Source organism: Pterocles gutturalis, unplaced genomic scaffold, assembly GCF_000699245.1.
Source record: "Pterocles gutturalis isolate BGI_N339 unplaced genomic scaffold, ASM69924v1 scaffold1763, whole genome shotgun sequence".
In the NCBI taxonomy this organism is placed as follows: Eukaryota; Metazoa; Chordata; class Aves; order Pterocliformes; family Pteroclidae; genus Pterocles; species Pterocles gutturalis.
Window position 1 is genome coordinate 1 of NW_010125203.1, and position 14,184 is coordinate 14,184.

At 53.7% G+C, this 14,184-nt stretch overlaps 1 protein-coding gene across 1 annotated transcript in view; it reads right to left on the minus strand.

Moving 5' to 3' along the window:
- Positions 1–9,325: 9,325 nt before the first annotated feature.
- The window catches only part of MCM2 (minichromosome maintenance complex component 2), a gene marked incomplete at its 5' end in the record, with an annotated part of 11,218 nt that continues 6,359 nt past the window's right edge, over positions 9,326–14,184 (minus strand). Inside the window, 7 exons of the mRNA XM_010078457.1 lie at positions 9,326–9,769; positions 10,645–10,800; positions 11,757–11,939; positions 12,714–12,956; positions 13,079–13,191; positions 13,398–13,524; positions 13,763–14,013. Of these exons, the coding sequence (XP_010076759.1) occupies positions 9,659–9,769; positions 10,645–10,800; positions 11,757–11,939; positions 12,714–12,956; positions 13,079–13,191; positions 13,398–13,524; positions 13,763–14,013 (1,184 nt within the window). The remainder of the gene's footprint in view (positions 9,770–10,644; positions 10,801–11,756; positions 11,940–12,713; positions 12,957–13,078; positions 13,192–13,397; positions 13,525–13,762; positions 14,014–14,184) is intronic.

Consider the following 14,184-nt stretch of genomic DNA (forward strand, 5'->3'; position numbering starts at 1 on the left):
GTCCCGGTCAGCCGGGACGTGGGGGTCTGACAGGAGCGGTCCCCAGGGCAAAGACCCTCAATGTCCATCTTCTGACCTTTCCTCAGGGGCCTGAGGGCTGCAGGGTCACCGTGTCGCCCTCACCCCTCAGCTACGGCCTCGCTTCACAGAATCGTGGAATCCCAGAGTGGTTTGGGTTGAAAAGGGCCTTAGAGACCACCCAGTGCCACCCCCTGCCACGGGCAGGGACACCCTCCACTAGCCCAGGTTGCTCAAAGCCTCATCCAGCCTGGCCTTGAACCCCTCCAGGGATGGAGCACCCCCAGCTCCTCTGGGCAGCCTGTTCATAACCTGGAAAAACTTCTCCCCAGGGCAACTCCATTCCCCACGCCTCTGGAGGCCGTCTGGTCCAACCCGCTGCCCAAGCAGGTCACCCGCAGCCAGTCCCCCAGGACTGTGACCAGGTGGCTTTTGAGTATCTCCAAGGTTGGAGACTCCACAACCTGTCTGAGCAGCCTGTGCCTGTGCTCGGTCATCCGCACAGTAAAAAAGTGTTTCCTGATGCTCAGAGAGACCCTCCCGTGTTTGTTTGTGCCTGTTGTGTCCTGTCACTGGGCACCACTGGAAGAGCCTGGCTCCATCTCCTTTCCACCCTCCCGTCAGGTGTTGGTGTACATCAATAAGATCCCCCTGGAGCCTTCTCTTCTCCAGGCTGAAAACCAGTCCCAGCTCTCTCAGCTTTTTCTCATCTGTGAGATGCTCCAGTCCCTTCACCATCGTTGTGCCCTTCGTTGGCCTCTCTCCAGCCTGTCCTTGGCTCTCTTTGACCGGGGAGCCCAGCGCTGGACACAGCACTCCAGCATATATTGGTGCCTGAGATGTTCCTCCCCAGGTGCAGCACTCTGAACATCTTGTTGACCTTCACCAGGCTCCCGTCAGCCCGTGTCTCCAGCCTGTCAAGGTCCCTCTGGATGGCAGCTTGACGCTGAGGTTTATCAGCCCTTCCTCCCAGTTCTGTGTCACCAGCTGCCAGCTGAGGGCACGACTTTACACCAAAGGATGCAAGAGACGTCTTCATCAGACAGGTGTCCAAGGAACAAGGCTCAGCAGGTCCTGTAATGCCGCAGCAGTCGAGAGGGACACCAGCCAGCTCCCTGTGCTTCAGCCCCTGTCTCCAGCTGGGAGAGCTGCAGCCTTCCCGCTGCCCTCCCGCAGGCCTCCGGCATGTGCCACCTCACAGGAGCTCTGCAGCTCCCGGTCCAGCCCCAGACAAACATCTGAGAGACCTGAACAAGCCCCAGGCATCGCAAGGCTGCAGACACGGTGTGACACCAAGCACAGGACCCAAAAACGTATCGGTCCCTTTCTGCTCAGCACATATTTTCAAGCTTTCCTCAACACCAGTGGCTAGTAGCCTTTTTTCTTTGGTTTCAAAACCATTTTCTCTTGTCACACAACTCCAGAAGGACAGGAGATGCTAAAATCCAACATGGCAAGCTCTGAGTGAGGAGGCAGCTGCACTGTCACAGCATCACCGAGTGTCCTGGCAGCTGCAATGTTTGCACCGGGAGCCCAGGGCTCTACATCTCCCGTACAGCGTGTCGCTGAGACGGCAGGACACGGGTCTGAAGGTGATAAGGATTTTGAATTGAAAGGTTCTTATTCCTCAAATAAGTGTTCATTAAAAAAATTCCAGAGTCTTTTTTTTCTGCAAGAATTGAACCTTTTTTGTTGTTGTTGAAGAGTGAATCTCCTGAAAAAAATCTTGATGGTATTTTTTTCTGGCATGAGCTTGATCGTTTTCAACAACTAAAGAAGGGTGCCATGTGCCAAAGCCCGATGAACCCTCCAGTGGATCGAACGCCCAACTGAGCGTACTCGGTGTTATCAGTACCGACCTTTGCAGCTCCTACCAGACCAGCACTGGCACACATCACCCCTTTGTGCGATCCCAGCCTCTTTGCCAGCTCTCTCCTTCCATCAGCTGCTCCCCTGCAGCAGCGACCCCGAGCGTGCCGAGGGCAGGTCCCAGCCTGGCTGCACCGGGTGCCCAGCACGGCAAGGCAGAGCTGACAGGCGGGAACCAACGTTCTCACTTTTGGCTTCCTCGGACACGTCCTTCCCGTGCGCTGAAAGCCCCTTTCATCCCAGAATCAATGCAGCCCCCAGCCCCCCCAGCAGGAAATGCAGCAGGAACTACCTAGCTGTCGCTTACCCATTAGACGAGATAAAAACACTTCAGTGCGCTCAGATTCTGGTCCAGGCATGGCATTAATGAATGCTCTTGTCATTTTTCACTTTGCTGCTGGTAATTTGGCTGTCTTAGCATGCAGGTGGCTCACTACAAGTGGGTAACTGAAAGCCTTTCAGATCTCCTGACCCTGCCACAGCCAGCTCCCAAATCTTAGAAACTGAATCCAGCATCTGAAGCAGCCGAATCACATCAAAGCAAGCGCAAAAAACCACCCTCCTGTATTGCACAGCCTGGCATCGGAGGGAAGGAAACCACACGGGCATGGCAGCGAGCACGCTTTCTGTGAGGCTCACGGTGCTCCCTGGATTTATTGTGACATTATCCATTGGTCACAGATTGAACAACAAAGGGGGACTATGAAAAGAGAAGATACATCTCAGGCAAGAAAATTAAATAAAATTAGTGGTAACATCAATCAGCCAGGTCTGCGCTGCCAGTGGAGCAGAAAACAGCCAGCAGAGATGGGCAGCACCAGTCCTCTTTAAAAACAGCATGAACCTAAACCCAATGCAGCCCTTGTGTCTTTGTTTTACGCTCCCTGGAATAGGTACGACTGGCTTGTCTCTCTTCTGATGTATTGACAGCTTTATAGGCAAAGGCTTGTCATTTCTCATTTGATCTCCCTCAGCCTCCCTACCTGGTGTATATTCTCCAACGATGTTCAGAGCACCGGTAAAAGGGGCTTTAAAATTGCACTAAATGCTTTTTTTATAGCTGCTTCAAAGCTGTTCAGAAATTTTTCTCAGTATTACCATTATCTGTGCTTTTCTGTTCTTCCCCTAAATTGTTCAATTTCACAGTTAGGTCTGTTAGGCAGAATCAGAAAGCAAGCGTGTATTTCGGCTGGCAAAACTGAAAATCCCTCTACCGTCTCCCCCTGTAAGTTACCGTAACAGCTTTTGCCTTCAGGAAACCCAGCCAGCTTTCCCATTTCGATTTAAGGGTCACATTTTGTTCCAAGATACTTGCAAACAAATACTACTGAGGTAGAGGAATGAGGTGATAGCTAAGGGAAAGAATTTGGTGCCTAGCACTTGTTAATTAAAAAGAAATTAACCACAAAGTCTAATCCCAACAGAAAAGTAACTTATTTTGAAACTCTAGTTAAGAAACCAAAAGCAACACATTAACTTGAAATATGCTGGTGAGATGTTTTATTCTCCTAAATACATCAAAACCAACTTCACCTATAAAGGTGAAAGTGATCTATTGCCCTTGCTCAGCAGAACAAGAAAGCAAACAATAAGCAAAAGCAATGAGCAGTCAGATGTTATGTTATTGCAGTGCTGGGAAATGCAAGATGCCACTGGTAGCAGGAAAAGGTTCAGCCCTTCTGCCTTTGCACGCTGGCAATTGTCCTTGCAGCAGCACGTGAGCTGTGCCCTTCCTTACATTAGAAGGAAAAAAAAAACTACGCTCAGACTCTGTCCTGGTACCTCAGCTGCTGGCTCTTTGGGACAGAGGCTGGGTGACAGAGCAGGCTGGTGGCACACCATGCGATTTAACCCCATCTCCTGGGAGGCTGTGCAGCCTTTTGGCATCTCATCCCCCAGAAGAGGAAAGCTTGAGAACTCCCCTGCCCAGCCCCTCCTTCCTGCGGCACAGGGAAAAAGATTTGACCTCTCCCTTGTTCCAGCATATGTGAATTTACTTCAGAGCCTCCGACAGGCTTTATATAAGCTTATTTGCTGACTTAGCCTGTTTAATGCTGGGGCACTGCGAAACGTTTTGACTGTACCAAGGAGGGGAGGGTACCGCTCTGTTCTTGCACAGCCCAGGCACGCAGCCATTCTCCGGGCACACAGCTTCTGCTCTCATCCAAAATCCTGCTGGGGAAGACCTGTAATAAGCACTTCAAGAGGAGTGACCTGGAGCAATTAATGCCTTCCAGGATGCACGGTAATTAGAAAAGAACAGAATCTGCTCTATTTAGAGCCCAGGAGTAGGAGCAAGATTCTCTGTATCACTTTGAGCCTCTCTCCACCTCTCCGCATCAATTTGCCCCCTTTGGGAAGGGCGCGCTGCCCACCCAGGACATGTACCTGCCCTGCTCTCTTCCCATCCCCTGCTGCAAGGTGCAGCGGAAGAGCAAGCACAGGCTGTGCTTTACTTTTCTTGTTTTCATGTGCTCCTGCTGCCTCCCATCCCTGGAGCTTTGCATTTCTCTCCTGGCTAAAGCGGAGTCGATCGCTGCATTAACAGCCGTGCCACTCTCCTGCGGCAGGCTCTGACAGCAAACCCCAGCAGGCTCCTAGAGGGCAGAGGAAAACAAAGCTATATGGAATTTGATTAAGGAGCCAGAATAACCTTTAACGGAGACACCTGGGACAGGGAAGCAGACAGCTCTCCAGCTGAAAGCCCAGGCAGCTTTCTTCCTAGCCCAGGGGACAGGGCTCCTCGCCCAGTCACACTGCTCTGCTGGAGCTGGCACTCAGAGGGGTGGCCACAGCCTTCTGCTTGTGAGGGGTGACTGCTGAGCTGCCGGTGAAGAAGGAGAAAGGACTACATCTCTCGGGGATTGTTCACGTCATTTAAGCTGGGCTTCCATACAGCACAGCTTGGAGAACCCCCTTCTCTCTGCACTGAGCTCATCAACTTGGATTCCAAGCAGAGACCAAATGCCCTTCTGGAAGGCATTCCCTTCTCTTTCTTTCTCTTCTCTTTGTAGAACCCAGCAGTGGTTTATACCTTTCCTTGCTAAACTGAAAACCTTAATGTTCTTTTCAGAGAGGCTCCTTGTTCTCGAACAGCTGGCTAAGCTGGGATGTGAGTATTTTCAGATCAGAGGGAGCAGCCTGGATCTGGAGAGGGCTGGTGTCTGTTGACCCTAAGGAGAGCCATGCACTGGCTCACAGGGACTACTGGCATTCCTAAATGTGTGTTTCCATGTGGTCTGGTGGGACTGAAGCTCCTTGGCACCTTTCACACGGGACAGTTACTTTCAGATCTCCCTGAGACAACCCAGAGAAGAAACTTGGCAGTTTCCCCACAGCTTCACCTCACCCTTAGAGGGAAGTGATTTGCAAGATGAGCAGAGAGGAGCACAGCTCCCTTCCAAGGAGCTTTTGCTCTAAAGATACAGAGCTCAGCAGCCCCTCGAGGCTCCTCGCAGACACTGAGCTGTGGTGAGGAGCATGCTGGATGGCTGGAGTCGTTGGCAGACCAGTGCTCCATGATAATGGAGACATTAAATCAGTCATTGCAGCAAGAACTGCATAATAGATGCAAAATACAGCAGAAGCGTGATTCAATTTTGGCTCTGCCTTATTAAGTGCAAAAGTATTTTAGGAGATGATGGAAAAATACTAGGAAGTTCAGAGTGCATCCTCCCTGCAGCATGGCACGAGGGGCAGCTGTCTGCAGTGTATCTGTAGGTACACGTCTTCTGTGAATGTATTCCCCTGCTGCCTTCACCGCTCAGCGATCACACGCTGGAAGTCAGGTATTGGGGTCAGCCGAGGCCAGCAAGGACAGAGCCAGAAGCACCTGGAATGGCCCTCCTGGCTGAACGGCAGCTGCTTGGCCTCCTCTAGGACAGGAAGATGATGCTGTCCAACACAACTGCTGCATCTTCAGCACAGTTATGCTGGGAAAGTTCTCGTCAACCAGTTTCCAGACAGCTCGTCAGTAAACACCCAGGAGATGATGGACAGAGCAGGTCCAGCCAAGGTCTGGCATGGGAGAAAGTGAAACACTGCCTGTCCAGAAATGCTGCATATGCTAATTTTTCTGACTAGAGTTGGCATTAATTAGAGGAAAAAAAATGTATTACTGGAGGTAGAACTTCTCCTGCTCAAGGGGCATCTGCTATTTGACAAGCAGCCTCAGAACAGCCGCTAGCACTCTGGGTACTGCTCAGGACTTGCAGATGCAGCGTGTTGGTTTATTGTCACAATAACGGCAGAAGCTATCAAGACTCTAAACCCTGTCAGCAGGTAGGAAAGAGCTTGCAGGAAGGGGAGGGGGCTTCTCTCCCACTTTTTCCCAGATCGCACACCCTCAGGTGGTGGCTGGTTATCTGCAGGTCCTGCTCGTGCACCCCAAGCGGGCACGGATGCATTGTTTGTGTGTGTGTACACACGCTCTGTGCTGGGCTGAGGTTAAACAGCTTTTTGGGAGATGCAGCAAGCTAGCCCGTTCTCCCAGGAGCACGCACACAGCGTGTTTGAATTAAACTGGATCAGGATCTGGCCCATTGTGCTCTTTTCAAATCAAGATGCTCTTCCAAGCCAGTCTCACCCAGCATTTGCCAACAACCACAATCCCGAGGGAGGAATGACCAGTGGAAGGGACACTGCTGGCTTCACAAAGCCCCAGCTACTTTGCAAGGAGCACCCCCTTCATCTTCCACCCGAGCCAAGGCACAGGCTGCTGCGGGCAAACCTCACCACCCCAAGACTCTTGCTTTTGCCCCAGGCTGTCGGAGGCGCCGTGCAATGTTCACATCACAGCAGCGAGAAGCCAAGTGCTCGAGCTTGGCTAAACCCGGGGTTGTCAGGGGAGCAACTCCTCCTTTCATGAGCATGGCTCGGCTTGCTGATCTCGAGCCCTGCAGTAAAATCCTCGCTCTGTTCCGCTGGAACATGCCCCCCGGCAAGGCAGCCCCTGCTCAGAGCAGCATCTGTGTTCATCCCTGTCTGCACCTCTGTCCTGACCCGACACCTGATGCTGTCAACAGCCAAAGCTTGCTCCAGGGAACCCGAAAAGCTCAATGCCCGTGAGAGGAGGAACATGCCTTCAGACAGGCATTAACACTCCGCTGAGCGCCTGATGCCAACATTAGCGAGGGCGCAGCTGCAAGAATTCATCGCTCTGCTGGATGCTGGCAGCACAGCGAGGTGGGAGGGCACAGCTGCCTTTGTAGGGAGGATTCAGGAGGAGGCAGAGCGAGCAAAGTGACAAACAAGCGGCTCCAGCGATGGCATCTCTCTGTTGTCACGGGTCCACGCCCTGTGCCAAGCGAGATGGGACCAGAGCACAGGAGGTAGGAGGAAGCTGCAGGACAAAACTGAAGGGTGACGATCAACAGCTCTGTCCAGCAGCAGGGCAAGGAGCTGGGAATACCAGCCGTCCGCTCCATCCCTGTGTATTCTCTCATGGTTTGCAGTGACACGCTTGGCCCCATATTGAACTCTGTGTGGGTCACTACAGGCACAGCAGAGGCTTCACAAGGGTGGAAGCATTTAGGAAGCATTTTGTATTTCTCCTATACAACACAAAGCCTTTCTCCTCCCACACCCACCGTCCATCCCCCCACCACACCAGCTCGGTTTGCTGACAAGCCTGGTGCCGGTTTTGCTCTCTCAGGGCCAGCACACCTTCCCCAGCAAGGTACGTGGTTCCCGCAGAGCTGGGCACAGCTTCCAAGCACTGCTCTCCCCAGGGATGGCCTCTGCCCATGGCCCCGGGAGGAGGTGAAGTGCCCACAGCTCCGTGCCCAGCCCCAAGGAACCACACTGGGGGTCACCAGGCAGCGGTTCCAGGCACACGCAGCTCTGCCACCCCCAGCACACACCTGACCCAGGCATTCGGGGGGCAAAGGGCTAGCTCAGGCAGGGAAGGCATGCCAGGAAAGTGTCTGCAGAAAGCCCTGGTAGACAGAGACCCAGTGGGAAGGGAAAAAAACCAGCCAAAACAGTTAAACAAATACACAGGAGGGAGCTGGCAGGCAGAGACGGCAACACGCGGAGCCAGCTTCAGGCTGAGAGTCATGTGCTAAGCCCTCAGCAGGGTTCAAGCGCTGCTAGCTCCAGAGCAACAACCAGGCTGAGGACACACACACATCACCATGACCAACCCCACCGCGTCGACAGCCAGGGACACGTCTGCTTGGCCAGCACAGAATTGCAGCAGCCAGCTCACAAATTCTCTCGAGCGCAGGCGGGAGGAGGCTGCAGATGCCTTAAAGCCCCGTACGTCTGGCCAGGCAAAGCACACTCCCTACAGACCCCCTGGGAGAGGGTTTACTGCTGCTCCCAGACTGGAATCCAAGTGGCAGCCAAGATAAAGCTGTCTAACCCCAGACTGGGAAAGGAAAGGAGGTGGGAGATACATAATGGGATGGGACAGTGTCAACGTGATACAAACATGGACAGGAGAGATTCCCCCAGACAGGTCAGTGCTCCAGGAGCAGGCAAGACAGGGAAGGGGCCACTGCTGGCAGGCCCTGGATGAGAACCACAGCGTTCCTAACACTGCCCTGTGCACCGCCGTGCGCTGGTAGCTATCCACAGTGAGGATGTGCAACAGCTGAGAGACCAGCACTGGCCGTTCCCCTGAGCTGAAGAGCAAACACAACCCCACAAACTGCCGAGCAGCTGGACCAGACCCCAGGTTGCATGTTCTTCCTTCTGTCCCCATGGCTGCAGGAGTTCCCAAAAGAGAAGAAAACACAAAAGTATTGAAAACCAAATGTATTTAAAACACACACAGTTAAGAAAATTGCATGTGATCACTGAGCCCATCCTGTCCTCCCCAAACACCTCCAGCTCAGGGCTCCTCCATTGCTGCCCCCAAAAACAGCACCATGGCTACCCCACCCTCAACAAACGGATGGGAGATGGTGTTGGGTTTAGGTGCCAGCGAAAACAGCACCATGGGTACCCCACCCTCAACAAACGGGTGGGAGATGGTGTTGGGTTTAGGTGCCAGCACTTCAGCCATAAATTCACATCTGCTGACAGCTGCACAGAGATAACACCCTGTAAGGCAGGGAAAGCCCCTTCCGTGCGGCTTCGGGATGCTGCCCCAGCAGGTAGTGCAGGAGCTCTCACTGCCCATAGAGACCACCACTGCTATTAGAAATATTTCTGTTTTATTTCAGTTCTCATCTTCCTCTGTCCCCCCCCGCCTCCCCTTGCAGAAACCAAGCACAAGGTCAGCCCATGTGGGCACCTGGGGAAATGTCAAGTATAAGGCAGAAAGGCCTGGAGCCGAGAGGCTGGCTGGTTCACCGAGAGCTGAAAGCAGTCTCAATTATCACCCAGCAGGCTGCACAGTCGCCAGAGATGGCAAAAGAGAATCCCTGAGGGTGCTTGCAATCCGAGGGGTGTGGATAAGGCAGAGAAATGCTTTTCAAATGCTCCCATTTGGTCCCTCCTGCAGATGAGCCCGTAACAACTACTGACAAACAAATAGCAAACATGCCATCTATGTGGCCAGCAATCTCTCCCTGTTGTGCTTAGCTACAAGGCAAAACAGTGAACCAAGTTGCTAAACAGACTTGGCTGGGCATTTAACTACTTAACTCTGGTCTATTTACAAGGTCTTCAGCAGCTCAGCACTCCCTTAATCCGTAAGGCACAAAGCAAGCGGGAGAATGTGCAGCTTAGTCCCTCTGGATCATGATCTCTGCAGCGTTCCTGGGAGGGCTGCAAGATAGAGGTCTCATCTCACAGGAGCGTGCGGTGGATTCGGCTGCCAGCCTCAGAACTGCTGGACAATCAGCTTCCGCTTCACATCCCGGCTGAACCTGTTCATCCTGAACACCTCGCTGTCGTAGAAGGCAGAAAGGTTGTGGATGTTGATCTGTCGAGCCTGGGAGGAAGAGGAGGGAGGGGAGCGGTAAATGTTTATTCCCAGAAAATAAGAACCATGTGCTTTTCCATAGCAGAGGCCGCATCAAATTTGCCAGTCAGCAACCTCTGCTCTGCTCAGAGCAGTAGCAGGGGAGACTGCAGGTCGGGAGACAGGAGGCGTTGGCAGAGCTGAGCTGAGAAGAAAGGATGCTGGCTCAGCATCTGCCTGCTCTCAGCTCGTCCTTTTATTTCCACTAGAACTGGAACGTAACTACCATCCAAAAGCCCCTAATACCTCACCCAGTGGGAGACAGTTTTGCAGGAGACCTCCGACTGGGGGTGGCCACACCGGCAGCACCAAGCCCTGGCTCTGGAAGTAGTTATTCTGCACTTTTGGTGCAAGGGGCAGAAAAGCAGCAACCCAGGAATCAAGCACTGCTTCAGTGCCAAGCAAGGTCAATACTTTGCACAGAATCGAGCCAGGAGCACAGCCCCTGGACCACAATGAGGATGCATTAAGGAGGGTGAGCCTCGGGAGGGACTGGGAAAGTTCATGCAGAGATTTTTCTGCTCCTTGCTTCTTCAAACACAGCTGCCAGGAAACTTGTGTTCCCACCTACCTGTGAAGTGGTACCGCAGGATTTACCACTCCAGCCCCAAAGTCTTTCTGGGGGTGCACGAGAACAGGGGGAAGAATATGGTGCTTCCATACAAGAGAGGAGCAGAGACAGATGAGACAGTCCTGATTCTGGTTTAAATTGATTAACACCAGTTTTTTTCTGGTAGCATAACTCAGGAAGGGAAGCTACAAGTCTGAGGGAACCTCTGGTTGTGAGGCTGCAGGCAGAGAGCAGGAGCCAGCTCCAGAGAAGGCTTGTGACAACAGGCCCGTACCTTATCCACCAGGTCCTTCTCTGGGACTTCTATGGTGTCTTGCTGGGCCCCGTAGCGGTTCCTCTGGTACATCACCTGCTCTGCGACCAGCTGCTTCAGGATGAACAGCAGCAGCTCATTGTTGTCTCGCTTGAATGAAAGGTAGCGGGAGAAGGTCTGGGAGGAAGGATGAGATGAGCCAAGAGGGTCAGGAACTGAGTGAGACATTGCAGGTCTCCCACGACCAACACCAACCAACCCCTTCCTCCCACGGAGCACAAGGGGGACCAGATGACACCGCTGTCACCTATGCCCTTAGTGTTTCTTAAGAAACTTTGGCCTTGCCCTGTGACAGCCACAATGCTCCTCTGCCAGCTGCTCTTACACCCATCTGAAATCTCTGGAGGGGCTTCATCACCAGCCCTGGAGCCTCCCCAGGGGCTGGCAGTGCACCCGGAGATGCGCTGCCCGCGGGGGAGGCAGCCCGGGGAGGGCTGGCACAGAGCAGCTCCCCTTCCCCCAGACTGCCCTGTGTCTCCCCAGCAGACGCTCACGCTTGGCTGGCTGTTTGCAGCCAAAATCACCAGCCACGAGTCATCCAGACTGAGGGCAGACACTTGGAGCAGATAAATGCCAGGCTGTGGCCAGCCAAGAGCAGTTGGGAGCCAGCCCCTGCCACTCAGAGAAAAGGGCAGACTGTGCGCTACACCAGTGAGAGCTGCCCTGTGCTAACTGTGCCCTGAGGAGCCCTAGAAAAAACACAAAGAAACTGCCTGCCTGCTCGGGCTCCATCACCCGGCAGCAGCAGCACGAGTCCTGTGCCAAAATAGCAGGGAAGGTGGCAAAAAAGAAGAGAGACACGGCAGTGCTTTCGATCCAGAGGGTCAGGACACACTCACTTCTCAGCCCCAACAAAAGCATCGCCCCACGACAGACCAATGAAGGGCAGCCACGCAGCGGTGCCTCCAGACCCACAGTACTCCATTGACACGGGCTCAGCGCCCGACTCTGCCAGACAGACCCCCACAGAACCCGGAGTAATCTCCTCCCGCAGCCAGGGCGGTGCAGGGAGGCTGCAGCCGAACCCAGGGGTCTGGGGGGCAGCCACAGCCGCGGGCTCAGCCCGTGCCCACCTTGCGCATGCTCCGCATGACACTGAACTTCTGCGTGTCGATGAAGCTCTCCAGCATCACCCGGATGGCCATGTTGACATCATCCTCCACCACGTAGTCCCGCAGGTGCATGCGGGCGTGAGCCTCGGCCATCCGGATCATGGACTCGATGTGACGCACCGTGATGGGGATGCTGCCAGTTGCCTAAGGGGGGAGAAGAGGAGGAAGCTCCTTAGTCAAGGATAAACCAGGTCAAGACAGGCAGCTTCTGACCCAGCATCTCCTTTGGGCTGTAGGGAGCTGCTCGCACTGCGTCAGGCTAGGGAGGCTCTGCCACCTGCTGGCACCTTCTGCGCGGAGTGGCACAGGCTCCCTTGCTCTAATTTTAATTCAGCAGTGTGAGGGGATGCTACGTGCGGTCCATCGTTTAGTACCTTTCCAGGAACAGCAATCCTCAGTTATCTGCAGCAACTTTTAGGAGGAGTTAAAGAAACAAAAAGCCAATTAAAAAAGAAAACATATACTATTCCCAAGCTCCAAAAATCTCTCTCTAACCTGAACAAATTCCTCTTCCACTTGGAGAGGATGAAACGAGCCCGAGAGATGCCACAGAGGAAAGAGAAGGGCGCTTCTACACAGAACAGCTCCCTGTAACGTACCAGGAGCATACAGGTCTGAGCAAACGCAAACACCTCCTGTGGGCCCGCCAGACTGGGTGACAATAAGAGAACTTTGCCGTGGCAGGGACTAGTACATGTGTCCAGTCTGTCAGTCCACAGACCACCAACAGGCAAGACTCAGCATTTAGATGAAGAATCATCTGTTCAGACAGCGCAGGATCTGCCTGTCTCTGACAAAACAGTGGCACAGACCTTTGTGATGGCAGTGGCCAGCACATGCCAACGTACGCTGGAGCAGTCTCAGGCTGATTCACAGTCTAGATACATTGTTCTTCCCCCCCTTCCTCAGTATTCTCACCATAGACTCCTTCCTGAGGTCAGTGTACATCCGAGCCACCTTGTCCTGGTCCATCTGGTTGAGCTTGGGGTGGACCTTCTCTTTGGCATAGATGATGTATTTCCTCAGGATCTCCTGGGGAAGGGGTTCAACCCCGTATGTGTTGGGAAGAATGACCTCGTTGGCATCACCGTTCACTGCCTCCTTGTTAGCTGGGTGGTGCTTGACGTGGCTGCCAACAACAAACCGGGCAAGCATTTCATCCTACAAGAGAGCAGAGGGCTAACAGATGCTGGAGACACTCGCTGGATAGCCCAACTCAGCGGGCAGCTGCACCCGAGCACCCCAAGCCCAGCACAAGCGCAGGTTCACAGCACAGCTCGTACCTGCACAGGGTCCACAGTGTCCCTCACCACGCACAGGATATCGAATCGAGAGATGATGGGCTCTGTCAGGTCTACGTTCTCCGAGAAAGTCAGTGATGGGTCATATCGCCCACCTGGACAATAGAGACAAACCTCAAAGTCAACCACAGGCTCCAGGGGTGAAGCTGTGAAGCAAGCATAGACCTCCTGCACAGAGAGACTTCACTGCTCGCTTGATGGGGAGAAACCAGGTGGCAGGAGAGGAGCTGCAGCACAGTTCTCATGACAGCAAGACTCATGCTGGAGGCCCGAGACGGTCCTGTGGTCTCTCAGCACCTACCTATGGGATTAGCAGCAGCAATAACGGTGCAGCGGGCTTGCAGGGATGTGACGATGCCTGCTTTGGAGATGGAAATGCTCTGCTGCTCCATGGCTTCGTGGATGCTGGTTCTGTCCTGATCATTCATCTGTGAGAGAGCAAGAGTGACTCACACTGAATCTATGTCTGTACCCATCACCCAACGACCCAGGGAACCAGCTCCTGATGCTCTGGAGGAGTAACAAATTCCACTACAGACCAGCAAGGGCCCAAGCAACCTGCAGGAGTCTCGTCAGCTGGGAGATGGCACTAACCATGAATTACGGTGTCTCCTCACCGCAGAGGTTACAGCCAATTCTTCTCCCAGAGATGAAGCTAGGTCTCACCTTGTCAAACTCATCGATCAGGCAGACGCCTCTGTCAGCCAGCACCAGGGCTCCTGCCTCCAGCGTCCACTCCTTGCTGACCGGGTGTCTCTGGACGTAGGCTGTGAGACCCACAGCAGAGGCACCCTGCCCAGTGGTGAAGATCGCTCTGCTGGACGCCTTCTCTATGTATTTAAGAAACTGCGATTTCGCAGTACCAGGGTCTCCGCACAGAAGCACGTTGATGTCACCACGGACTTTGTGTTTGCCGCCTACAACAGCAATGAGAGATGTCAGCAGCTGAGCGCCTGGCTAGAGAGCAGCCCTGCCCCGAACACTGCAGAGCCGCGGGGGAGTCAGGGTGGGCAGGGAAACCACTGGACAGGGAAGTTGAGGGAAAAAGAAAGTCAGCTGTGGAGGCGGCCTCATGGGTAAAACAGCGT